The 26878-nt window shown below is 50.0% G+C and overlaps 1 protein-coding gene across 6 annotated transcripts in view; it reads left to right on the top strand.

Annotated features, from left to right (window-relative positions):
- SLC39A11 (solute carrier family 39 member 11) overlaps nt 1-26878 on the top strand; it is a 382284-nt gene that overhangs the window by 153701 nt on the left and 201705 nt on the right. For 5 of the 6 annotated variants that reach the window (XM_081220292.1, XM_081220293.1, XM_081220291.1 and 2 more), the window contains one exon: nt 23808-23949. In XM_081220292.1, the coding sequence (XP_081076418.1) occupies nt 23808-23949 (142 nt within the window). The remainder of the gene's footprint in view (nt 1-23807; nt 23950-26878) is intronic. The other variant, XM_081220290.1, reaches the window with a different exon arrangement.

Below are 26878 nucleotides of genomic sequence, written 5' to 3'. Positions count from 1 at the left end.
CTCTTCTGCTGGTGCGATCTGTTTACTCAGCTATGTTGCCTGGTAGGTTCTTCAGGTCAGCTCTGTGGATGTTGGTTGGTGTTTCAGTGACTTGAGTGTTTCCTTTCGGTGAACCCCACCGCAGTGACCACTCCAAGGAAAGCCTGGGGCCTCCTTGCAGGCCCACCATGTTCTAGCTTTCCATTTCCTTCCGAGACTTTGCAAATAAAACTAAGGAAGCAGCCCAGTGGTGTGCATTGTGGATCCCACTTCATCCTCGCCACGAAGCACTAATCCTATCTCTCAAAGCTGGGTGCAAGCATCACACCATTCAAGGTTGAGTGTCATTCGTCCTTTGCTTTAGGAACTTATTGGATGGCAGTAATGGGAGAGTCAAAGAACAAGGACTACTGAAGTATTTTAGCCAGAAGTTCAGTAGGGCTCATCTCTGGTGCTCTAACCCTCATTTCTCACGTGCATTAAGGTGTCTGTGAGTACAAGATGCTTCATCACAGTTGGTGCCTTCATCTCAACTTGTGATGTGTGTTTCCACGTCCTATCTATGGAACTGTATTAGAAAGTAGGCTGGGAGATGTTAAAGCTGGTGGGTGAGGACTGTGAAAGGACTGTGTCTGGGATGCTCCAGTCTCATCTGAGACCTTTCCACTCAAGGTGTGGTCCATGACCTACACATCAGCATTACCTGGAGCTTGTTAGAAGTACAGAACCCGGAGCCCCGACCCTGTGCCACTGAATCACAATTGGGGTTTAACAAGATCCCTGTGTGCTTTGGGTGCACCAGTTAAAGACCAAGACGTGCGACTCTAAAAGCTTTAGAGGATTTAATCGAGATCTTCCAGGAGCAGTTATCCTGCTCTCACTCCTTATGCTTTGGGTGAGCTGTCAGTCACCCTGGAACTTCAGAGGAATAGGCTGGGGGTGGCCCAGGAAGGAAGCTAGAAGTGGTAGGAAGGTGGGGAGGGTAGGTGTGTGCGGGCTTTACGCAGAACTCCCCAAAAGGGTTGAGCTATCTGAACCACAGTGTCTAAAGGAATGTGAGAAATTTAGGCCACTTCGGTCCACTGTTAATACCCCAAAAGGTCCGGGGCCCATGAGTTGTGGGGCCGTGGCATTGGGAGTTTACACGCACTGGAGATGCTTGGACTCAGGCAGGAGCTGGGTCTGATTCTGCTGGGTTTTCCCAGGGGAGGCGGGATGCCTGCCAGCGTCCTGGCACAGCTTCTGGTGGAAGGAGTTACAGATGCAGAGGTGGATGTCATGATCCTAGCAGACCAGGTTGGCTGGGGACAGAGAAGGGCTGCTGTCCCACCTGGACAACAGGTGTGCCAGTCAGTGGATCCCGGCACGGGGAGAGAGGGCAGGTCGCAGGAAGCTGGCGAGCGGCTCTGCCTCGGCTCTGCCTCCCACACCTTGGGTAGCAGCAGCACTGGTTTGAGAATCTGCCAGCCGCTTGGCCTGAGGTCTTCATTCCCTGGCACGCCACCTGCTCTAGGCACGATTTGTTTAGGTCTGACGTTGTAGGTGGGATTGGGGGGGGAGCCCCGTTGAATGGCCTCTTTGCAGCCAGCTGAGTAGGGAGGAGACAGATGGTTCCAGAATGATTTCCAGCATCGGATGTTTCCACGCCTTCCCAGTCTCCTTTCCTAGAATGTTCTGTCTTCTTGCTGCTTCTCAAGTGCCAGCTGAGGACACATCGGGTTTTCCCTGACCCGACGTGCTCTCAGGTGGGGCCCGTACTCCTCTCTCTCAACACTCCCTTAGCGGGTTATCGGTGCCACGGATTCGTCTTTATTTGTTAAGTTTCTGGCTTGATGGGCTCCTCTTGGAAGGGGCTGGAGGCATCACCTTATCCAGAGTCGGCCTGCAGTGAGCGTGTGATGAGCATAGAGATCTGTCATCTCGTTTCATTCTCACAGAGAACTGCTATTGGCTCCTTTCTCGAAAGATCTCTGGGATCCATTGCATCTCCACCGCCGACGTCCTAATCCATCATGGGCTCTTTCCTGGAATTCCCTCTGCAGGAGCCTCCCCGCAGGCCCCCCCACCCACCCCCACTGGCACATACATCACAGCACGCTGCCTCCCTGCTCAGAACCCTTTGACAACTTTCCTTTGCACTTAGAACTAAGGAAAAGGTCAAGCCGTGGCCTCTGGCTTCTGCCTGGGTCACCTGGAGCTCGCCAAGCCCTGTCCCTCCACTGGGGCTTTGTGCCCGCTGCTCCTTGTCTGCTAGGCTTTGAGCAGCTCTGCACGTGGCTGCCTCAGTGCAAGTCTCTCCTCCTCCCCGATCTCCTGGCGACATGCATCGTTCTCCCAGTTCATGTCCTTCCTTCCTACAATTTGTCACCATCCTTCACTCCCCGGTTTGTTTCTGTGTGTTTGTGTTTTGCTGCTCCTTCTTCTTCTTCTTTTTTTTTTTTTTTTTGAGCTTGTGTTTTGCTTCTTTTTTTTTTTTTGAATTTAAAAACTCTTTAAAAATTTAATTGACGTATAGTTGATTTACAGTGTTGTGTTAATTTCTGCTCTACAGCAGTGTGTTTTGCTTCTTGACCAAGTGTCTCCCCAACCAGAATGTAGGCTCGTTGAGGACAGGAACTGTCAGGCTTGGTCCCAGCTGGGTTGCCAGCACCCAGCACAGGGGGTGACATCGGTAAATGCTTAGGAAATATCTGCTGATGGAAGGAAGGAAGGAAACCCCCAGGGGCAGGTAAGGTGAGTGCTATCCTAGGGTTTACAGATGGGGGCCCGGGCCGGAAGCTGGGGGCAGGCGGGTTCTCTGACTTCCTGGTTCTGCCTGCAGGCTGGAGGCTGCCCACCATGTCTCCCAACAGCCAGCTAGGAAGCCAATGATGATGGAGAACTGTGGGGACTGACACTGTGTCACCTTTTCCCTGGTGGTCCGGTGACTCACAGCTAGTTCTCATTCCCACAGCTATGTGGGTGAGAGGCCCCTGGGAACGGATGCTGATAGAGTCAATTTCCTGGGTACCTTCCGTCTCCAAGGCAGCTGGCTCGCTGCTGGTGCTTTCCCAGCCGTCTCAGCCACTTTATTGCTTTGTTGAATGAAGGCATTTATTTACTTTGGGAGCTGTTGCCCTTTGGATCTCACCACTAGTGCGACTCTCATCTCACCTCCCCACACTCATTGTTGCTGTGTGAGGGTTTCTGTTGAGCTCTTTGGTTTGTGTCTATTATATAAGGGGCTGGCACCCTGTGGGGAGTCTCCACCTACCCTGCTGAGCCCCTCTCTCTGGGCAGCGAGCTGCTCCCTCTCTGTAGAGAGCTGCTCTTGGCTTCCTCCCATTCTCTGATGCTTCTGCAGGTGGTAAATCTAACTCTTGTTGCAGGTGTACCTCACCAGGGCCAGGGGCCGTTGTCCCACTGCCTCAGTGATGTACAGTATGAACCTGGTCTGCATGGACCAGGCCCCTGGGCCACACCGCTTGCTCTGCCCTGTTGTGTTGGCTTTCTCTTGCTCTGTAACAAATTACCACGCCCTGAGTGGCTTTCAACAGCACCCGGAGTTCTGTAGGTCGGAAGCCTGGGCTGACGTGGCTGGCTTGTCTGCTGGGATCTCACAGGCTAAACTCAAGATGTTGGCTGGTGGCATCATCCCCTGGAGCTTGGATGCCCTTCCAAGCTCGTTCCTGCTGGCAGAACTCAGCTGGGTTATAGGAGTGAGGTCTCCGTTCCCTTGCTGGCTGTTAACCCGGGGCCTCTCTCAGCCCCTCAAGGCCACCTATATTCCTTTCTCACGTGGCCATTCCCACCTTCAGGCCAGCAATGGCGCAGCAGTGCAATATCTGCGAAGCGCACTAAAGTGAGGTTGGCTTGTCTCCACTCGCTCCTTCTTCCTTTCTAATGGAACCCCAAGTTTGTTTGATCTAGTGATGTGCCAGCTGTGAATCCTCAGTCTGGCAGCCTCCCTTGCAGCTAGACCCACGTGATAGGGTTGGCAGAGGAGTCTTAAGGGACGGCTTTCCTCCTCATCTTCTCCTGACCCCTTCTCCTTCATGGACCAATGTGAAGCACCCGGGGATGCTGCACCCATCACTGAGGGCGACAGGGCGGGAAGCCAAAAGGAGCATGGTTCCTCCTGGCAGCGTTGGATCCACTGTACCCTGGCCTTCTTGCTGAGTGAGGCAGATAAGCCCTTTATGTGTTTGAGGCACTGCAGTGGGATTTTATGTTTCTTCCACCCTAATCTTAACTAGTTATTTGAACTGACTTCTGCTCAAGGAAAAGAGAAATTCCATAACTTTTCTATTTTACTGTGAGCTCACATCCCCTAAATAAAAAGGACAAGCAGAAGAAGGCCTGGAGGTATCCTTGGTGGGCACGAGGGCTCGGCTGGAAGTCTCTGTGGTTGCTGGAGAGAAAAGAATCAGATCGAAGGAGCTGGTCATGGTGTCCAGCAACCCACAGCATCCCCTTCCTCCCTGCCCGACCTACCCCAGAGTTTGGTATTTATTTTTTGAGTTCTGGACAAAGAAAAAAAAATGTCCAATGAGAGGTCTGTCCAAAACCTCACCCCGGCAGAGGAGGCTGGGGCAGGAGGCCAGGCAACTGAACGTGATGACTAAAGTGATTTCCACGGGTGGAGCAATATTCTGTTTCTGAAGTCAGCTCCAGAAGGCCCAGTGCGGCTGCCTTTGGTTGATACATTCTGGGAAGGGAGCCCCACGGACCCCAGGAAATAATCTGTGTTTGGCAAATAGAGGAGAACAAACTTAGAAACAATGGCCTCTGCTTTTTAAGCTTCTCTGAGGGATGTCACGATGGCAAATAATTACTAAGTCTTGGTTGGCCCAGGGCCCCTGAATGGAAATGGGAGAGGGTATTGATGATCACAATGACTCTTTAAAGAGCTGGCTGTGTTTGCCCTCGTGCCTCCTACGCACGCAGCTTCTCTTCTTGTTCATACTTATTGGATTTTCGATGGCAACGCACACAAATACTGCTTTCTCTGGGTAAATATTAGGCTTATGATTGGATGGGGAGACCGCAGAATGAATCTGTCAAACGGAAGGGTCGGGGTCGGGGCGGAGGGGCGCAATCTATGTGGTAACGGCTGAACCGGGGCGGGCTCCGGGCCCTTTGCTCCACCCCCTTCTGCCCACTGGTTCTCACCGTCCACTTCCCTGAAGTGACAACCCATGGTGGTTGTCACATCCGTGGCGTAAGGAGAAAGCAGTGGCTGATAATCATAAAATGTCTCTATTCTGCTTGGGATACACTTTCATCCACTCACTTAGGTCTGAGTGATTGACAAACTATAACAAGTCCATTTTTTCCCCTTCCTTATGTTTCCACTGCTAAGACAGTCCCAGTGATAGTATTGCATGTATTAATAATGATGATGATCACAGCTAATATTAATTGAGGGCTCATCGCATGCGAGACATCCTGCTAAACTCGTATAAATGTCTTTATTCTCATCCTAGAGGGACGCTCAGGTCCCTGCAGGTTGCAGGCAGAACTCGGATCTCTGTGTCCCTGAGTCGGATTTCAGCTCCTTTATGCAAACCACAGATGCTTTGTAGATAAAATCTTGTCTCCCCACATGGCTTCATGGGAGGTCTGCAGCCCCTTCACTGCCTCTGGCTTCTCTTCTTTAGGTAAACAAACCGTGAACCCATTCAGGTGTTTTGTGCCCAGTTATCCTGGGGTGAGGAAGCCCTTTCGGGGGGCCGTGGGCTCCTGACAGCAGAGTCCTCCTCCGGGGCAGGGTGGGCCTCCTTCTGGGGAAGGAAGAGCCTGACCCACAGGTGCGGCTCTCACACTCTGCTCCGGCCCGGGCTGGACTCGAGCTGTTTGGAACCGCGGCCCATCTGCTCTCTGCTCCTGTCAGAGCTCCTCGAAGAGCTCTTGATCACAAGGGCGGATGGCACTCTCACTCTCGTGATGTTTATGTTTGCTCTCCATCTGGGTGGAAGGCAGGAGAAAGCACATTCTCAGTCAGGAGGGGTTTGGGAATCAAGGGCTGAGATTTTCATTGAAATCGGGGCATTGTGCCATTTCCCATAGGAGGCACAGCTGAACAATCCACCTAGAACTTCTTTCTTTGCCACCTGAGAAATAAACTGATTTTCAGAGATAGGGAGAAAATGAGAATGTGTGCATGTGCGCAAGGGATGGTGAATACACACCTTGATCACCTCTATAAGCAGATTCTAGAGGTAACTGGCTACCAGGAATCTCACTTTAACTCAAGCTCTCAACCAATTCCCAAATCTGTCCTGAGAGGTGGCCCTAGAAAGCAAGCCAACACACCGTGTTTTATCGTCTGCCTCCTCCCACCTCCCTCCTGGGGTAAGCAAGGATTGACCAAAAAGCACAGAATGTGAGCAAAGGAGAGGTCTGGGTGATTCCGAGGCAGGACAGTCAGCCTCTCAGGTTTATCATCCAGCAGCGCAGGGCAGGTCCAGCCGACGGCCAGCCTGTGTCCTGCACCCTGGAGAGGTGGGCGGGGATGCTGAGTCCCAGGCATCCCGAGGAGGTGCAGTGGCGCGGGGAACACCGAGCAGAGCCCAGTAGGCCAGGCTCTGAGGATGCTGGGCCCCCTGAGGTGAGCTTGCCTGCATCCTTTCAGGAGAAATGAGTTTCCATTGGTTCTCTGCTTTGCTTTTGATGGGGAAGCTTCTCCTCCCCGCCTGGGGAGCTTAGAAGCCCTGCGTGACCCCAGGACTCATAGTCCTTTGACTCAGGCCCCCCTGGATTGCCGTTCTCATAGCTAATCCCCCAGTCGCCTTTTTAATAGGCATAGAACAAGAGCCTTCTGGGGCAAATCCTGGTGTATTACAGCTGACTTAATTCTCATCGGCGCGTTTGCCCTCAGCAAGATGTCAAAGCTGGGTTTCTCATGTAGATATTAAGCTGATGGGGCTGTAATATATTTTGTCTTATTAGTGGCTTCTCTTCCCTGCCTGTCTGGCAGTTCGACAGCACAGATGCTCAGGATTTTCTTTGTTTCAGGCATAAAAGGGAAATCCTGTATTAGTACAGTGTAGCTGGGGCCAGAATGCGGTAGCTTCTGATGAATGGCTTGTCACCTGTAATAAGCTCCTGATTACCAGCCCAAATTAATAGTACTGCAAATGTAAAGGTGAGAAAGTTGGGTGGAAGGCGGGGCCTCTGTGGACATCACGTGGCCCTCGGCTCCGCCCACCCACCTGCACCCACAGGCCAGGTGTGGATCTGGGCGGAGGCAGGTGGGCTGCAGTCGGCATGGCTGAGGGGACCTGACAGCCCATTAGTCATTTGCCTCCGTGTGACCTTAAGCCCGGCCAGTGGCCCTTCAGTCTCTTATGTCCTTCCCTCCACACAATTGTCCTGGCGGGGGACAATTAGAAACGGGGGGAAAAGAGACAAAGAACAGTAAGCAGCCAGGTTGCAGTGATGGGTCCAAACTGTTTCCTGCACTGAGCCTCAGGCTCTCTGTATTTACCTGCACAGGGGCACCCGTGTAAATTCAGTAACACACGCCTTCCCTTCCTGCTCGCGCCTGTAGCTCATGGGGTTTCTTGGGCAACAGCTAAGTTTCCAGATACGCATTTGCTTCTACTGCCAAATGCCAGTATTGCTTTCCGGTTCCCCACAGAGAGCACATTAATCTTTTTTCCCCCGTCCCTGTGCCCGGGGCAAGCAGGAGGATGTTACAGGTTAGAGGAGGGATGAGGCGCCCAGGAGGAGGAGAGGGAGGGTGGGGGAGAGGGGGTCTGAATGATCTCAGTTGCTCTCGGGGAGGGCAACAGCAACAAACAGCTGCAGATGGAAAAGAACCGGGCAGGCAGAGGAAAGCGCTCGCCGTAGATGTGTGGTCCAGGGGCCAGGACACGGTTAACCCTCCCTCGTGTCTCTCATATCCTGGCAGTGACTGTCTCTCCAGCCGGCTCTCTCATTAATCCGGGGCTGGTTTGCTGGCCTCCTGCATCCACTCAGAAGGCGTATAGTGTGAATGCCTCCTATATTTTTCCACCTGTGGCTACGTAGTGGAGAAAAGCAGTCAGTACCTTTTACCTGTGATGGGTTTGTGGGTTTTTTTGTTTTTTTTTTTCTTTTTTTTGCAAAAGGCTCTTTCCTCTGTGTCGGAGCTTTCCATGTGGATTCTTTTTCTAGTTTGGGAAGGGATGCTTGTGATTTTTCTCTCCTAAATTAGTCCACCTCTGTCAGTGGACACATCAATCCTTTGGCCTCCTTCCCAGGAGGGCACTCTGATGTGGAGGCCAATTTGAGGACTTCTGCCATGATATATTTGTATCTGGGTCTTCCAAATAACAGGGACACACACACACACACACACACACACACACACTTTTATATGCATATTCCTCTTGGCAGGGTGCTTTCTCTATAGTAAAAAGGTATAGTATCTAACTGTAGCAGGTCCGTGAATATCTAGATACAACATCACCTTCAAGACGTTCACGTCTTTCATGTGTGGCTCTTTCCCTGGCTTCCCTGTGTCATGGGGAGGGAGTTATCTGCAGATCATCCTCAGAGGAGAAACGCCCTTGCCCGAAAGAGTCTTGGCTGGCTTGTGTGGGCGTCACATTTACCTCTGTTCAGGCCCCGCCTTGAAGCTGGGGGAATCCATCCTCGGAAGAGATGGGCATTCTTCCTCTCGAGAACCCGCTGGGTATGATGTTCCCACGAGGAGCCTCTACCCGTGACACGGCAGCCCTGCTACGAGCTGCAGTGAGAGGTGCCAGCCTCTGGCCCGGGGAGACGCCCTGGAGGGTCTGGAGTGGCTGCACTGTTGCCCTCTGCTGGGTTGTCACCCTGATCCGTCTGGGGTGAAGTCCCACCTTGCAGCCAGGGGCTTTTTCCTTAAGATGCACTGTCTCAGCGGCTTGGAAAGCTAGGCTGCGGAGGAGGAATAGTTGGTGGGCTTCTGTCTTCCATGGAGTGAGAGTTGATGTCTTTGTCTGGAACTAGAAATTTATAGATTTATAGAAGGTTGGGTGTAGAACAGGCCTTCGGGACTATCCAGTCTGAATCCCCTTGTTTCTTGAGCAAGAGTTGAAGTACGTTAATAACAGAGCTCCCTGCGTGACCCGGTGTCACAGCTTTTGCGGGGGATGACAACCCTGCCTCTTCCTACATCTTTCATTGTCCAGCCTGGTTTCCTTTTCACCTATTCAGCCTCGCCCTCTTCTTTATGCTTTTATCCATCTTGGCATCTTTCCGTCCTTTCTTTCCCCCAGCTCGTGTTGGTATGTCTCTAGCCCCTTCCATCTTAATGCCCAAGTGTCACCTTAATACTTACCTCTGACAGAATTGAGTGACACGCTCAATTTTCTCCTCTCTCTGTTTCTTTTTTAATAAGATGATGATCCTCTTGACATTGTTGATAATAAATAGTCTTATGCCCATTTCCTGGCGTGTGAGGAGGGTTTTAATTGCTTCGTTTGTGTCCTTACGTCCCGCTGGAGGCCATCCGCTCCCAGCCGTGAGGTGGTTGATGGTCATTAGGTCTCCGACATAACCATGGGTCTCATCCAGGGACCAGACATGGCCTTGTTAGCCCCGTGTTTATAACTTCAGACTGATATGTTCCCATCAGACTAATTAGCATATCAGCACTGTCCTGCAGTGGCCTGGGATCTATCCTGCTTTGTCACTTAGTATTTTCAATTCACTTAGTCCAAAGGTCAGCACTGTAGGAACCCGGGCTTGCCTGAGTCCTCTTTCTGAGGGAGGGTCAGATGCCCTCTGGAGTCACTGTGGGGCCGTGCAAGGAAAACCCATGTGTACCTTGAAGGGACACCACTGCCAGGCCCACCTTTGGACCTTTGGGGGCCGTAGGAGCTTTCATCTTTGTGGACCCCTTCCTCCACCAAAAGAAAAGATGGAAAATTATATTTTACAGCTATGTTGGCATAAAGATGAATATAATCCAGGCTGGATTTGTTAGTATGTTTCATTATTATTCGTTTCTTCTTATTTTAAAAGAAATTAAAACATTCTGGGGGGAGCCTGAAAATGGGTGCTGGGCTCTACACTTCCTGTACCTGATGGATCAGTTGGCCCTGTGGCCACCATCTGTCTCTTCCGCATTGATGGCTGAGCTGAAGCCTCTGCCTGGTAGAACTGGAATATGCCACCGCCTTGCCATGGTTTATTGATGAGCCAGAAGATACTAGATGTGTTGTATGAGGTTGGGACTTTGATGGAGGCTTTGTGCTACAAAGAATTGGTGGACCACTAGATCTTGTCCATAATGTATGGCTTCCGTTTTAGTCATCAAAGGGAAAATATAGACTCTAGAAATCTTAGGGTGATAGGGATGTTGAAGAGAGAGTTTTGCTCTACAGGGATTGTGGTAGGTGGACTCCCGAGACGGCCCCTCTGAGTCGCACCCCCTGGTGTGCGCGCCATGGGATCCCCTCCCCTCGGTGGGGTTTCACTGCCATTACTTACTGCTCAGGTCCTCTGTCGGTTGACTTCTAGTTCATCAATAGGGAGAGTATCCTGGGTAGGCCTGACCTAATCAGGTGAACCCTTAAAAGAGTGTCTTGGCCCTTCTTGAGGTCAGAGGGATATGAAGTGAGACAGCGTCCCCTGCTGACCTTGAAGAAGCCAGTAGCCGTGCTGTGAATTGCCCACAGTGGGGGCTGCCTGCAAGGACCTGAGGGTGGTCTCTGGTTGCTGGGAGGAGTCCCCAGCACCACCACCAAGAAAATGGGAACCTCTGTCCTTCATCTGCAAAAAACTGAATTCTGCCAAGAACCAGCGCACTTGGATGAGCCCCTCAGATGGGATCTCAGCCCCAGCTGGCTGTGATCTTTCTTTTGTTTAAAAATAAATTTATTTATTTATTTTACTTTTGGCTGCATTGGGTCTTCGTTGCTGCGCGCGGGCTTTCTCTAGTTGCGGCAAGCGGGGGCTGCTCTGCGTTGCGGTGCGCGGGCTTCTCACTGCGGTGGCTTCTCTTGTTACGGACCCCGTGCGCAGACTCAGTAGTTGTGGCTCGCGGGCTCTAGAGCGCAGACTCAGTAGTTGTGGTGCACGGGCTTATTTGCTCTACGGCATGTGGGATCTTCCCGCACCAGGGCTTAAACCCGTGTCCCCTGCACTGGCAGGTGGATTCTTAACCAGTGCACCACCAGGGAAGTCCTGGCTGTGATCTTGAATTTATCCCAGTGAGACTCTGAGCAAAGGACCCATTTGAACCCCTTCCTGGATCCTTGAACCGTGGAAACTGAACAATAAGAAATGAGTGTTGCTTTCAGCCCTGAATTTGCGGTAATTTGCTGTGCAGCAGCTGAGACTTCATATGGGCCTGCTGTGTGTCTCAGCTTGGCTGTTTGCTCTGGGACAGAGGCTTGGAAAAGAGAGAAAAGGGGAAGATGCTGGTCCCCAGGTACCCACAGCAGGAAGCAGAAAAAAATTCCTTAGAAGCAAGCTGCTTCCAACCCTTCTCAGCTGCCAAGCCCTCATCAAGCCCACATCAGTTGAATAATTAATTCTGCTCCAAGCAGAGTGATGCTTTGGATAAAGCCTCATTAAAAAAAAAAAAAAAATCGAGCATGTTCTTCAAAGCCACAGCTTCTGTTTTGAAGTGGTTTGCCTGCCATTTGCACACTAGCTCCTTAGCATAAAAATGCACAGGGATTTCCACCCCCTTCCAGAGCCTCTCCCTCCCCTCCTCGCCCTCCTTGGAGTCACTAACTGGCCCCTGATTCCACCTTTCCCAGCCGGCTTCCTTTGGGCTGTAGACCCTGGTCAACAGTTCCGTTTAGGAAGCTGTGTGTCTCAGCCTTGGAGGCAGCAGTTATCAGGAGGCAGAAAGACTATTTCCAGAAACAGTTTGAGGTTTCAGATCCTGCTGGTCAAGGCCCCATGGGGATGGGATGCTGCTGAGAAGATGGCTAGCTCTGTGAACAGGGGCCGAGGCTGGGGGATGGACGAAGGCATTGGCTGTGAGGGTGAGAGGCAGGGACGATGCTGTGAAGTCCTTCCCGCACCCCAGGGCCCTGCCGACATCCTGCTCCCCACCTCCCCACCCCATCCTCCCAGGCCTCTCTCCAGTGGACTGCGGTTAAAGTCACGCTTTGCCTGAAATGGTTCAGGAGACAAACACTGAAGCCTTCCTGACATCTCAGTCCCGCTGCTGCTCTTTCTCTCCTGGTCTGGAGTGAGTGCTTCTCGCTCCGATTCCCTGGACGCCAATCCCCTGGACAGATGTCTGATGGGTCGGGGGCCCCAGCATGGCACTGAGGGCATCTCTGTCCCTTCTGGCGACCAACCTCTCTCTGCCTTAGTTCTCATTTTAGATCATCTTTAACAACCACAGTAACATTTCCCCATTTTTCTCTTGTAGCCTGGAGACCTGGTTTTCAGCTGGGTCCTTACCCCATAGAATCTTGCTAGTTTCTGTCCATCTGCATCCGTGAAGTGAGTTCTCAATGGGCCATCGTGCATGGTTCACGGCTCCGTGTCTCTGAAATTCTGCCAGGAGCACAGACAGGGCACTGATCACCCCTTCGTGTGAGCATCACACTCGGACAGTTCTCTCCACTGGCTCACAACTCACAAACTGGCGCCTAGTATGTGCATTCCCACGTACACCCTTTGGGTTGATATGGGTGGGGTTGCTTCTTGAAGCCCCCCCTTGTCTTAGTGTATCCTTGGTTGATCACAGCATGGTGGTGGGAGGAGTAGGGAGATTTGGAATCCGAAGTTCTGGGTTCACATCTTGCTCATGCCTCTGACGAGTAGTGTAATGTTAGATCCTGAGCTTTCATGACTTAGTTCCCTCAAACGTAAAATAGGGGGGTGTATTCGTCTGCTAGGGCTGCGTAACAAAGTGCCACAGACTGGGCGGCTTAAACAACAGGTATTCATTGCCTCCCAGTTCTGGAGGCTGGAAGGCCAGGATCAAGATGATAGCAGGGCTGGTTCCTCCCAAGAGCGATGAGGGAAGGGTCTGTTCTAGGCCCCCCTCCTGGGCTGGTGGATGCCATCTTGTCACTGTGTCTTTATACCATCTTCTCTCCACGCATGTCTGTGCCCAGATTTCCTCTTCTTACAGGAACACCAGTCATATTAAATTAGATCCCATCTAAAGACTGCAGTTAATTTCATTACCTCTTTAAAGAGCCCATTCAGAGGGACTGGGGGTTAGGATTTCAACCTATGAATTTTAGCGGGGGGTGGGGTAGGGTAGGGGTGCAACAGTTGAGCCCATAATAGGGGTAACGACACTGCCTATCTACGTCACAGAAAGATACTGAGGATCGAGTGTGACAATACAAGAAAAGGCAGTTAGAAGCTGAGCACGGGATAGACAAGAGGGTTTGTGCAAACATTGGGGTCAATACCAAGGATACTTCTTTCCAAGCCACTCCATCTTCTCTGCCTCAACTCACCCTGGATCTGGTGTTGTATTGTTTTAGTACTTTGATTCCTCACCAGAATTTTATGGGCAGAGGCCTCCTGAGTAATCCGTTCACCCTGTGGGTCGTGACTGTCTTACAGATGCTCTTTTGCTCTCTCTCTTCTTCCTAGAGTCAAGAAAAATCGTTTTATGATTTTATGGTTGTCAAAGCTATATATTGGTGATGAGCCAGAAACAGTAGTTTTTTTCTCTTCAGCGGTGCTCTGGTAAAGATCTCTTTTCCAGCACTGACAATAGAAAGCGGTGCTCTGATAAAGATCTCTTTTCCAGCACTGACTGTTTAAAAATATATATATATATATATATACATATAATTATTATTTTGTTACTATTATTTATAGTAGTAAAAAAGAAAAAAGGAAGGGCTGCGTTTTATAGAATAATTACCTTCTTGGTTTTCATAATCTCTAGCTGGTGTGACTGCAGGGGGAGAAGCACACACACAATACATTCTACTGACTCATCTTTAAGGATGATCAACAGACCTGTATTTGTGAAAGTGATAGATATTTGAGGCCAAGATACCTCATCCAGCCTTTTGATTTTTTTCTGGATAAATATGATCATATTCCAGTGTAAGCAGAAGTATTTTGCTGAATGTTCTGAGCATTGGGAACAGAAAAGAATTGCTTTGAGCCCTCTTCCCTTAAAGCTTCATCTGCTGAATATTAATAAGTTCTGTGTGTGGCCAAATCAGTATGGGAAATGTAGGTTTAAACAAAACCACTTCTTTGCTGTGGGACTTAGAGTCTTTATCTCTTCTGTACTCTTCTGTACGGACGTTCTCAAGTTTTCCACGTTTATCTGTGGAATCCTTTCTCTTGGAGCATCTCAGGGAACAGGGGACCCTGGGAAATGGCTGCTCAGGACAAAAGGGGTCATTCAGGAGATTTTTGTCCACACACAGAAGTGTGTATGGTGTCTCGGTCAACATGCTGCTTTGGCTACAGGAGGCCCAGAGAGTTGTGACTTCAACAGTTTCCATTATTTTGAGCATAGAAAAACCATCATTGGGTCACTGTGTACTGTTAAGTTCTCAGTTTTAGAGAAGGGAAGGCAGACATTGCTGTATTTTGAAGGAGAGTTGATACGGAGGGAAACCCAGAGGAGGAGAACCCATTGTTTCGCCCTGGAGACCAGTGTTTTTTCCCCATTTGACTCAACGTACGTATTCATTTGAAAGGAAGTAAAGCTCACACAGTCCCAATGTTGATTCGAGCTGTTTTGTCCCATTATAGACGCATTTATAAGCCTGAATATGCACGAGCATGACGTTAAGGTATATGTTAGTCCTTATGCTTTGGGCTCTTCCCCAGTCATGAAACCAAAACGTGTCAGTTCATATCAAAACAACAAAACCGATCAAATCAAAACCAACGACATTTTTGAGATGTGAAAGATGAGGTTTGGCCAAAAATAAACCACCAGTTCCAAGAGCCAGGTGTGCTGACTGCCGCGATCAGCTGCCTTTGCTTCTGGGGGGTCTGTCCCAGGAATACTGCTGGAAGGAATCAGTTCTCCCGCTGTTCTAGAACTACTTGGGAACCTCCCCCATCTACACAGGGCTTCACGAAGGTATTTAGCCTGAGCTTGGCTCCCAGTATCATCTTCCCATTGAGCCTGCCCTCAACAATTAGCCCTCGACGATGAAAGCGGTACTGCTCGGTCCCTGCTCCGTCATAAACACAAAGGCCAACAAAGGCACTGAAATCCAGCGGTAGGATTTGGTTATAAAGAGGCCACCCTGGTGATTCAGATTGTGGTGTTATTATTTTTTCTTTTGATTATAGCTTATTTTTATTTTTATTTTTTAAAATTTATTTATTTATTTGTGTTTATTTTTGGCTGCGTTGGGTCTTCGTTGCTGTGCACGGGCTTTGTCTAGTTGCGGCGAGCGGGCTTTTCATTGCGGTGGCTTCTCTTGTTGCAGAGCATGGGCTCTAGGCACGCAGGCTTCAGTAGTTGTGGCAAGTGGGCTCAGAAGTTGTGGCTCACGGGCTCTAGAGCGCAGGCTCAGTAGTTGTGGCACACGGGCTTAGTTGCTCCACGGCATGTGGGATCTTCCTAGGCCAGGGCTCGAACCCGTGTCCCCTGCATTGGCAGGTGGATTCTTAACCACTGTGCCACCAGGGAAGCCCTCAATTATAGTTTAAGTGAAAATACAAACTTTAAAAAATTTTATAGAAAACTTTCTGACCTCTGCGAATATGTCCTTGGGTCCCCATTGGAGAAGCACTGTTTTAGGCATGTGAGATTAAGTTTTGAGTTTCACCCATGGATCCAGAGGGCTGCGTTTTGTCTGTCTGTGCCTATGTGCTGTGGTTGTTTGCAAAAATGGCCACAAATTCTCCCCCATTGTTATCCATATGATGACACGTGACCCTGGACCCCACCCCTCCCCCCTGCCTGCCCCCCCCCACACAAGAGGTACAGCTGGTTTATCCATCCCTTCAATCTGGATGGTCATTGACCTGCTGTGGTACCAAATGTGATGCAAGCAGAGACTTGACTATAGCACTTGACATTGGATGTTTTCTTCTTTTGCTGCCCCTGAAACCCGAGTTTGCCATATGAATGAGCCCACTTAGCTTGCTGGAGGACGACAGGCCTATGGAGAAGAATCTAGCAATAATAACTGATTGATGTTCTAAGCCACTAAGTTTTGGGGTATTTTATTACCAACAGTGAGTGTCTGATACGCATGCATTGTTTTTCCTGGGAAGAGAAATCTTGCCTTTTCGCAGATTTCTGGAGGAATCTGATATTCTCCGAAAGGATAACAGAGGTCAGAAAAAGTTGCCTGGGAAGACCAGCTTGGGGGTTCTCAAAATATTAAGAAGCCAGAAAAGGCTCAGCCTGGATTTTTTTTTTATTAATTTTTATTGGGGTGTAGTTGATTTACAATGTTGTGTTAGTTTCAGGTGTACAACAAAGTGAATCAGTTATACATATACATATATTCACTCTTTTTAAGATTCTTTTCCCATGTAGGCCATTACAGAGTATTGAGTAGAGTTCCCTGTGCTACACAGTAGGTCCTTATTAGTTATCTATTTTATATATAGTAGTGTGTCAGTGTGGATTTTATAGATATATTTTAATGACTTCTAGGATTAAGGATAATCATTGAGGATTAGAAAGAAAATACTTCATTGTACTTAGGTATTTGCGTTCATTTAGATTTATATTATTGTTTAAGGAAAAGTCATATTTTGAGTTATAAGAAAAAGCATAATGGTTTGGAAAACTCTGCCACTCGCCGTCTCTCTGTCAACCATGCTAGTAGGAAACCTGGCTCTTTGGAGCACAGCACAGAGCCTCTTGCATGGAGCAGCGATTGGAGGGCTATCTTTGCAGACCCTCAGGAGCTGTACCTTTGCAGAGAGAGCTGTGTGGTGCTTTAGAATCTGTTGTGTGTGATTAAATAGGCTTGATTATGAATAGTAATTTGGCATCAGAAATAGGAGAAGGTTTTGTCCCTAAAAAGATAGTTTGAATAATAGCATACTTACATAGCTTAAACATAACTAGAATTCTGTAATGAACTCTGCCTTTGGGAAGCTTTAGGCTGAGGTCGTGGAGGAGATGGGGAGGAAGCTGGAAGATGTGGCCTTGGTGGGATCCTGGGCTTCGGGGTGGAAAGATCTTACCTTCCGGGAAGTGAGCTGGGCTGCCCCGCTCTGAGTATTTGTGCCAGGAAGGAGAGTAGAGTTGGAGCATTTGGGTGGAGAGTCACAGGGTGGGTGGCTGCCCATCCCCAGGTGGTCTCAGGGCTGATGTTGAGGATCTTACACAACCATCAAGGGGAGAGAAGCTGGCGCTGGGTAGAAAGTCATGCTTTTTGCCATTACCTAGAAACTGTGATACTTTTAAGCCTTTTCTTGCCCTCTCTGCACTAATCCCCTTTGCCTTCTTTCTCACGGCCTAAACATTTTGCGTTTACCCGGATCTTTGTCTTCTGTGTTATACAACATTTCCCCTCTCGTTTTGGAGGTTTTGTAGTATCGCTCATTCCTGTAAATTCACTGAGTTCTTGGTCCCTGGACGCTGTGCTAGGCCCTCATAGGAGAGCCGGAAGACACAGCTCCTGCTTTGAGAATCTCATGATTTTGAGATAGCCAAGGAAACCGAGAGTTACTGTGCAGTTTGGCAAATGTGATGAGGGAAACATGTGTGGGATGTCAGGGGAGCACAGAGAGGGAGGCGCATTTAATCCCGACTAGGCTGGGTTTATCCAGGAAGGCTTCCTGGAGGAGGGAGCTCAGACTTCCTCATCCAGGATTTTAAAAGCATCAAGGATGGAACAATTAGAAGCTTGAAAACCTGATGTCATGCTGTTACTGTAGGGAGAAGGGGCAGACCTGGGTTGGGGTGCAATCCTAGTGCGCTCAGGCAAGATGAACTGTGCTTCCCAAACCAGTAGGGACCAAGGACTTTGGGTTGTCATTCTCCTTGTCTTTAGGGCTCCTGGCTATGACCCAGGATCCCTCAGCGTGTAGGCAAACGAGGCAGGGAAGACAGCAGCTACTTGTCCCCTCTGCCACTCTGTGTCCCTGTTTGCTGTGAGGCCGGCTGCTCACCGCCCCATGCACGCCCAGCCCCGGGCAGCAGGGTGCTACCGGCCTCCCCAGGAGAGAAGGTCATCTATTATGTAAGCATCATCCATATTCCGGCTGGTGATCAGGGGCGACATTTAATTTTTTTTCCATTATGGGGAATAATTTCAGATCATGGTATGAGTGTCATTATTATTGCAATTTCTTAGTAATGAAAACAGCATCCACTGTTTCCCGTCACCCTGTGTGTCTGGGTTAAGTGGGGAAGGCAGAGGCAGCAGCTGGTGGGGCGGTGGGGGGAGAAGACAAAGTCTGCTCGGGGCTGCCAGGCGCCCCCCCCCCCCAGCATCAGTGCGCCTGGCTCCCCGGGGTGGGGGCGCGCTGCGGCTTCCCCACTGGGGTGGAGCGCCCACCTTGCTCTGGCTGTGTGTGGCTGGCAGGGGGCACCAGTGAATCCTGCGACCTTTCCCTTTGCTCTTCATCAGGGACCTGTGGCCCCCTGACAAAGCTCAGTTAAAGAGACTGCTCTCCACAGGGCCGGGGAGGCGCAGAGACATCCCGGAGGACCCCTGTGGCCTGAATCGGCATGATAGAGGGTGTGCCTGTGTGGGTCCGGTGGAGGTCAAGCTTGCCCCAAGCACGTGGGCGAGTATCGGAGGTTGATGTGTTCTGCTTCCCCTGATGGCTGGTAACAGCAATGGTAGGTCCCAGTGGGAGAAGAACCAGAGACAGGTGAGAGTAGGGGAGGATAGTCTTAGGATGCGGGTGAACGCATCCAGCTGGTTGCCCTGAGTTCTGGGGGCTGCAGGGCCCGCGGGGCTTCGGGACCTCGTGGCGAATTTCCATTTGTGCTTTGCGTGGGGGGCTGTCGTTGCCATCGTAGACTTCATTTGGAGACTCCTGCATCCTGTCGGGTTGCGCTCCAGGCTTTCGGTCCTTTTGTGGCTCGTTTCTGTGGGGCTGTAGAAACATCAGCAACCAGCAGTTGTCTTCCTGGGGCAGCAAACGCTGATGAACAACATCTGGATTTTATTCCTTGGGGGAGACGTACATATTATGTTTTGAAGTTCTTTAGCTTTCACGTCGAGCATGTTGCAGGACTGCTTTCCTCCCTTCCCATCTCATTTTGTTTCCTCCTTCTTTCCCTGTCTCTCCACTCTCCTCCTTTTCCTTCTGGAAAGTGCTAGGCTTTTCCAGCTCGCGTCTCTTGGCGCTGTCTTTTCAGAGTGGGTGGAAGTTGCTCTGTTTATTCTGAGCCAGGGATTTGCCCCAACCATTAATAATAATAAAATAATAATAGTCACAAGAGGACAATGATCTCAAGTTCCTTGGCCCTGGATGGATGTTGCCCGGCGCCTCCCAGCAGCCCCCTCCCTGCTCTCTGTACTGAGCTGGATTTGGAGGATTGGCTGGGGACGGGGGAGGAGGGCAGGGGAAGTACTGGGGGGGGGCGGTGGCAGGTGATGCAAAAGGAGAGGGAGATTTGTAGCTTGGGAAGGAGCCTGTGTTTCAGTGCCTTGACATTTGGGGGCTACAAGGCGACACAGCAACCCTGAGCTGCCCAGAGTCCCGGGAACTCAGATGAAACAGGGGAAGGAGAGTGACTCACTGCCCCGCCGATGGGCAGCCTAGCGGGCTCTCAGGGCCGCGGTGCAAAGTCAAGAACAGCTTGCATTAGTCAGATGTTTGCCCTGGAAGGGATCACATCCTCACCTCGCCGTCCTTATGGGGCTGCAAGGATTGAGTGAGGTAGCCCGGATGGAAAAGCTTTGCAGAGATTAAAAAAAAAGCCTCAGAAGTGAAAGACAGTGTTGATATCAAGTAAAGGGGGGCATGCTCAGCAAAGCAAGAAGATGTAGAGAAGGAATTTCCCCCCCAGGGGACTTGGTCGCCCCTGCACAGGCCAAGCTGTGTTTATTTAAGGCTCTGGTAAAAAAAACAACAACAATGCAGCATCCCTTCCACCTGCAGTGTCCTTGCTGGGTGAGCAGACAGGGCTCCAGGGAGTGAGGGGTGGTGTCAGGCCTGCAGGATGAGAGCCACCTTGGCCCTGCAGGTGCTTCCTGACTCTCCCCCAGCATCATGGACATTATGAAAAAGCCACCAAGGCACCGCTGGTGTCCCTTGCCAGGCTGTTCCTTGAAATTCCAAGGGATGTATTTTCTCTGTTTTCTTCGTCAGCAGTTGAGAGTGGAGGGAGGGGATGTTGGAATCCCGAAGGGAGTCTGAAAGGAGCCCCGGGAGGCTGGCCGGTGCCTGGGATCAGGGATGCTCAGGGAGCACCGGGGCGTAGGAGCTGCCCCCCGGCATCACCCTGTGGGTGCTCCCTGCCACTCCCACGCTGCACAGTTGCCCCACCCTTCCCAAGGCCACACGTGGGACCGAGTGCCCAGGACGGGGGCAGGTATAAGTGGGATCTGCTGGGGTTTTGTCCAGCTTTTTTTTTTTTTTTTTTTTTCTTTTTGCGGTATGCGGGCCTCTCACTGTTGTGGCCTCTCCCGTTGCGGAGCACAGGCTCCGGATGCGCAGGCCCAGCGGCCATGGCTCACGGGCCCAGCCGCTCCGCGGCATATGGGATCCTCCCAGACCGGGGCACGAACCCGTATCCCCTGCATCGGCAGGCGGACTCTCAACCACTGCGCCACCAGGGAGGCCCTGTCCAGCTTTTTAAAAGGCAGCCTCTAAGTGAAGCTGGGGTGGGATTGTATTAGTACACCCCGCCCCCAGCACTGAAATAAAGCAGTACAGCCAGCGGAATGTAGGTTGATGAAATGGTCAAAAGATATGGCCAGCAGGGGGGTCATGGTGTGGGGCGTTTGCCCTCCTGCTCCGTGCCTGAAAGCCCATCTTCGGAAATCAGTGTGGCTTGTTCCCTTCCATTCAGGTCACTGCTCAGACACCACCTTCTCAGAGAGACCTCCCTCAGCACCGTGTCTGGAGGAGTCCTCCAGCTTTGCGTTTCATAATGAGATGCTAGGAGATGCTAGAAGAATGCCTGGCTTGGGGCTTGAACCTGGTACACATGACAATTGTCCTATGTAACTATGGCGATGAGTTTGTTTTTCTTCTCAACATTATCCCGACCTGGCCCTTGACTTTATAATTTATTGTTTGTTTATGGTCTGTCTCTGGAAGATCTGTGTGGAGAGGGGACTTGACTGTTTTGTACCATCAGGACCTAAAATGGTTCTGGTGCACAGCTGATGCTTAATATAAGTTTGCCAAACACCTGAAAGGCAGGCTTCCTGGAGGAAGCGGGAAAATTCTTATCTTGACAATAAAAAGAGGGTCTGTGCATTCTGAGCATGACCAGCAATACAGGGAGGTCCTGATCGTCCTAAATCTTTCTGAAGCAGGGTTTCTCAACTTCAACACTATTGGCATTTGGCCGCATCGACCTCTGTGGTGGGAGACATCCTGCATGACATGGGGCTTTTAGCAGCATCGCTGGCCTCTACCCACTAGATGTCCACACCCTTCTTCTCCCCCACGCCCACATACAAAAGCGCCCATTGCCAGATGTCCCCTGCGGACAGAGACACCCCAGTTGAAAACTGCTGTCCTCGATTAAAACCAGGGTCTCTCCCAGCTGCCCCCGGCTGATAGACCCGTCAAAGCAGCAGCCCCGAGCGTATTAAGGTGGCCGCATCTCTGCTGTAATGAAGTGGTTCTCTTTCCATATCCTTCCCCCCAGTTCCGCATCAATCACATTCTAAAAAGAAGCAAGACAAAGGAAGAAACACCAGCCGACGCACGCACTCTCCTAGTGAAACACGTCTTTCATGGCTGCAGTGATTCCTCAGATGTCAGCGTGAGATGTAGGATTAGAAATAATTAAAGCTTATAAACAAACAAAGAGCTGCGACTATGTGGCCCGAGGCACATGGCACAGACACCAGCTGTCACTCAGTGGGGGTGGGGTGGGGGGAGGCGCCGGCCTTCCCCAAGTCCCTTCTGTCCCCAAGAGTCGTCCATCTGCAGCGTCAACCTTGACTCATACAGTGGGACGGTCTGCCTCTCTTGGTGCCTCTCTCAGTGACAGAGCAGGTGAGACCCCACAGCCCCTAGGATTCTACAGAGGGTCCTAAGAACTTTAACGAGGGCAGCTCAAACCACACCACCAGGCTTTTTTTCCCTTTTAAAACAAAGTTAAAGGAGGTGTCGGCACCCTTATTAAAGTGCATTATAAGGGAACTATATTCCATATCCTGTGATAAACCATAATGGAAAAGAATATGAAAAGGAGTGTGTGTGTGTGTGTGTGTGTGTGTGTGTGTGTATGTATATAAAACTGAATCACTTTGCTGTACAGCAGAAATTAGCACAACATTGTAAATCAACTATACTTCAATTAAAAAAAGTGCATTATAGAAGACATTGTAAATAAATGATCAGGACAATATCAATATATTGGAGAAATGAGAGGATGTGAGAGGAAGGGTTTATGTTTTCATTGTTCACATTTAGTTGGACAGAAATAGTGAAGTAAAATGTCAAAATCATTAGTTTCTCTTTCTGATCCGTGATCAACATGATGAGAAAACAAGAAGGGGTGTGTGTGTGTGTGTGTGTGTGTGTGTGTGTGTGTGTGTGTGTGTGTGTGTAAGACACAGCCAGGCATAACTTTTGTGAGATTCCTTCATGAAACTTACCCAAGAAAATAGTTTTAGTATTTACTTATGAATAGATGGATTTCAAGGATTGGATGAATAAGCCTTCTTCTCTCCCCTATTAGGGACACACGTTTATTTATTATTAATTAATTAATTAATTAATTAGCACTGGGTCTTAGTTGTGGCAGCGGGCTCCTTAGTTGAGGCTCGTGGACTCCTTAGTTGTGGCGTGCGAACTCTTAGTTGCGGCATGGATGTGGGATCTAGTTCCCCGACCAGGGATCGAACCCGGGCCCCCTGCATTGGGAGTGTGGAGTCTTGTCCACTGCGCCACCAGGGAAGTCCTGGGACACACATTTTAAATGGAAACTTCTGTTTAGAACTATTTTTGCCTGGTTTTCAAAAAATATCTGTTGTTTCTTTCCCCATTGAGGTGATCCTGTTCACCTTCCCTTAGGGTCCGAGGGTTCCTGCCCATGTCTTCGGAGGAGAAGCTCACAGCCCCGTTGTAGGTTCACTTGTTTGCCCCTCCTGTGTTCCACGGGAACATAAGCTCCATAAGAACTAGAACTTGGTTAGTTCACCAAGTATCCACACCGTTGGCAGTCAATAAGTATTTGTTAAATAAACACGGGGATCAAAATCAGACTTTGCGTAGTTAATGCAAAAACAGTCAAAATGACTGGTTACGGACAAAGCAGAGGGTGACACGGTGATCTGAGGCTGTCTGGGCTTTGCCTCCAACTGTGCTGTTCCTCCACGACTGTCACTTGCCCTCCTTTGAGGTGCTTTTGTTTGACCCTTGTCCCCTTTTGATCTCTGGAGAGGTGGTGACCTTGGCTCCTGCTGCGAGGCTGCCATTGAGCGGACCTGCCCGCCAGGCTTCTTTTGACAGTTGGGGAACTGAGTCCCTTCTGCCATCTGCCTGGCGGTGCTGAATTGTGGAGGGGGGTTTGATGTTCGACCCGCTCTTTCCCAGTGTGTGTTTTTCCCATTTCTAGGATCAGCACCGACGCCTCAGGTCCCATTGTTGTCATCATCAAAGTTCTGCAGCCAGAAAGCTTGTCGTCTTGCTCTTGACTCAGCCCAGCCTGACAGCTGGGTCTGGCCCGGGGACTAGGCTGGCCCGGGGCTCTCGGTAGAGAAGGGCAAACCACCTTGGCTGCCGGGAGCTGGAGGGGCCGGGGGAATGAAGGCAGAGAGGTGTGATAGTGATGCCCCTGCTTCTCGTTTCAGGGTGCAGCAGAAGACCCCCAGATGGCCCTGGCACTGAACCTCGACCCCGCGTTGATGAAGAAGTCTGATGCTGAGGGTCCCAGGCTGCTCTTCCCCGAGACTGAACTTTCCATCCGGATAGGTAGAGCTGGGCTTCTTTCAGGCAAGCTCCCTGCTGCAGACCCTGGGCCGAGTGAGACAGGGGAGACTCAGGCCTGGTGGCGGGAGGGATGGCAGGGAAATGCCAGGTGCTCTGTCCTGGCCTGGCCAAGTACCCACCCCGCTGTCGCACGGCGCTGAGCCAGGGTCTGGCCCCGTGCTTTCCTAACCCATTGGTTCTCCAAACCACCTGCCTAGTGCACAGGAGGTAACAGGGCCTTTTGATTGCTCTTCCAACTTGGACAAGTGGGCAAGGGCCACTCTGATGGGATTGGGCTGGTTTGGGTTGGAGTGGATGGGCACCTGTCCCTCTGGCTCCCCCTCCCTGACGGACCCTGGATGTTCCTTTCCATTGACATGGCTTTCGTCTTTTTGGTCCATCTGGGGAAACTGGCTGTTGCTCTCACTGATTCAGTTTGGAGCCAGAAAACCTGAAAACACTGATGGCAAAGTCATGCCTTTTGTCTTAAGTTAGGGGGAGTGCATCCCACAAGAGGAATCGGGTAGGAATTCCTGAATCTCCGTCGGGGAGGTGCAGATTGGGCCAGTGCCCCCTGAGAAGGAGTTCAGAGGATTATGCCAGTTTCCAGTCTCCGTGTAGGACTCCCCGCTCCTTGCCCGGTCATGGCTCACCCAGGGCAGTTGGCTAATTTAAGCACCAGTTTGCACCAGGAGAGGTGGATGCCTGTTTTTTCCTTTGCATTTATTCAAGTCCCACGTTTAGCGGGCGAGCGCCACCCCCCTCCCCCCTCCCCCCCCACGCTGTGAAACGTTTGTTCCTCCCCCTCTCCACTTCTGTAAACCTCAGACTTGGGAACTAAAACCGGGCAAAGGATGTTGAGAGCGGCTGCCTCCTGCCTCGCTTGGAGTTCTCCCTTAGGTGCGTCAGAGAGAAACAGACTGGTGACCAGTCGCTGTCTTCACATTAGTGATTTAAGGGAGAAAGTCCTTTCATGTTTCTGGGCTGGCACGGTTAATTTGCTGTTTCCACCCTGTGTCGGCTGAGGTGATCTCTAGACCGCGGTACAGTAAACGTACAAAAGTTACAGCGATGCCCCGGCCATTTCTCAGTTATCTGTGTTCAGCTTATGTCCTGCATGAATTATTCATGGAAAACTCGAATACCTTCTCCACTTGGGTTGCGGCTCACTGCCGCCTACCGCTTTGGATGTGGGATGTAATCAGGAAACGAAAATCCATCTAACATGAGCTCAAGTAATAGAGGGTTAGCACGGAAACCTGCCCGCTGTGTCCAGTCACTCTTGTCATTCATACTCAAATCAGAACCACTCGGTGCTGTCTGCTGTTCTCCTCTTATTGGAGAGTCAAGAGCTGTCCAGTGACCAGCGTGGGACACCATCCTCCAGTAGAGATTGTCATTTTCCATGCCGAGTCATGGGAACACAGGGACAGGAGGCTTTCTCTCAATTCTCCCCAGCTATCCTGTCGTGGAGCTCCTGTGATCCCCTAGGAAGACATTATGATCCTGATTCTTGGTTTTTTTTTTGTTATAAAAATAAAATAGACATTATGGTCCTGATTCTTTTTTTTTTTGCTATAAAAATAAAATAGGAGACATTATGGTCCTGATTCTTGGTTTTTTTTTTTTTTTTGGTATAAAAATAAAATAGGAGACTTTATGGTCCTGATTCTTTTTTTTTTTTTTTTTTTTTGCTATAAAAATAGAATAGGAGCACCTTTTAATTTATTCTGAGGCCAGTAATACCCTGATACCAAATGGATATCAAGGCATCACAAGAAAACTACAGACCAGTATATTTTTTAATAAGACAGAAATACCCAAATCACTCTAATGCCATATTTACGTTCCTAATTCTGAGCCTTCTCTACGATGAAGAAATTGGCCAGATTTTATTCTATCCCATTTTTTCAATCTTCGAGGCCACAGGTGGGAAGGTTCAGTGCCTGTCAGTCAATCAAAAAAAAAAAAAAGGTAAAAAGGGGCAATCCCTTTGAGGTGAACCTTTTCCGCTGGGGCCATGGGAATATAGGGCCAGCAGGAGTTGACTTTCCTGGAAAGTCTCCCAGGATTGCTGGATCTTCTTGGCCACCCCAGGGTGGAGCCGTGAGCGGAGACTGCGTGGGAGACGATGCAATCCCGTCCTCTGCTCAGAAACACCTAGGCATCGCCTGTTACCAGGTTACCAAGCAACCCTCAGTCGTTGTTGCTAACTGTTCAGATACAGAGGCAAATGCAGCCTTTGGGGGAGCGCAAAGATGGTTTGCAGAGACGGAGGGAACCCAGCCACCTCCGGAAAGGTTGCTGTTCTTCCCACCTGGACACACCTGTGGCTGTCAGGCAGTTGAAGACTCTGAAACTGGTAATGGCTATTTGATGACTGGCCTTGTGCAGATCAAGTCTGAATATGTGTTATTTGTACCATCTGGATTTGCCCTTGAGCTAGCTGTAAATGGAGCCTGGAGATTGGTTTAATGGGTGTTTAGTGAATAACATCAGCCTTTAAAAAATAATGTTGGCACCGCTGTTATAATGTCCCATAATTGGTTCAACAAGAGGAAAAGCCAGAAAAACCACACTGGGGGAGAGGAGGTCCAGCTGCTCTGAGCATTGCCAGCAGCCCAAGCTGGGAAAAGCATTTATGCATTTATGAGTGCTTTCCTATGTGTGTCTTGGTACCAAATGTTTTACAATATCAACTGTTCTCAGGGCCGGGGATATTTTGGGACTTAGCTAGACCAGAAGTTCTTATAAATCAGTCTCTCTCTCTGTCTCTCTCTCTCTCCCACCCCCCTCAACTGTTTATCTCTCTCCAGCTAGCTTTCTTTTAATTAAGAAAGTAATAACATGGATTACAAATAAAAGTAAATTTTCTTCCACCTTCAGATCCCTTATGGTCTAGGTTCCCAACTCAGACACAAACACTGTTTCTAGGTTCTTGTGTTTCCTTTCA

The sequence above is a fragment of the Mesoplodon bidens genome, assembly GCF_964165515.1.
Source record: "Mesoplodon bidens genome assembly, chromosome: 19".
NCBI lineage: Eukaryota > Metazoa > Chordata > Mammalia > Artiodactyla > Ziphiidae > Mesoplodon > Mesoplodon bidens.
This window is presented reverse-complemented; position numbering and strand designations above follow the sequence as displayed.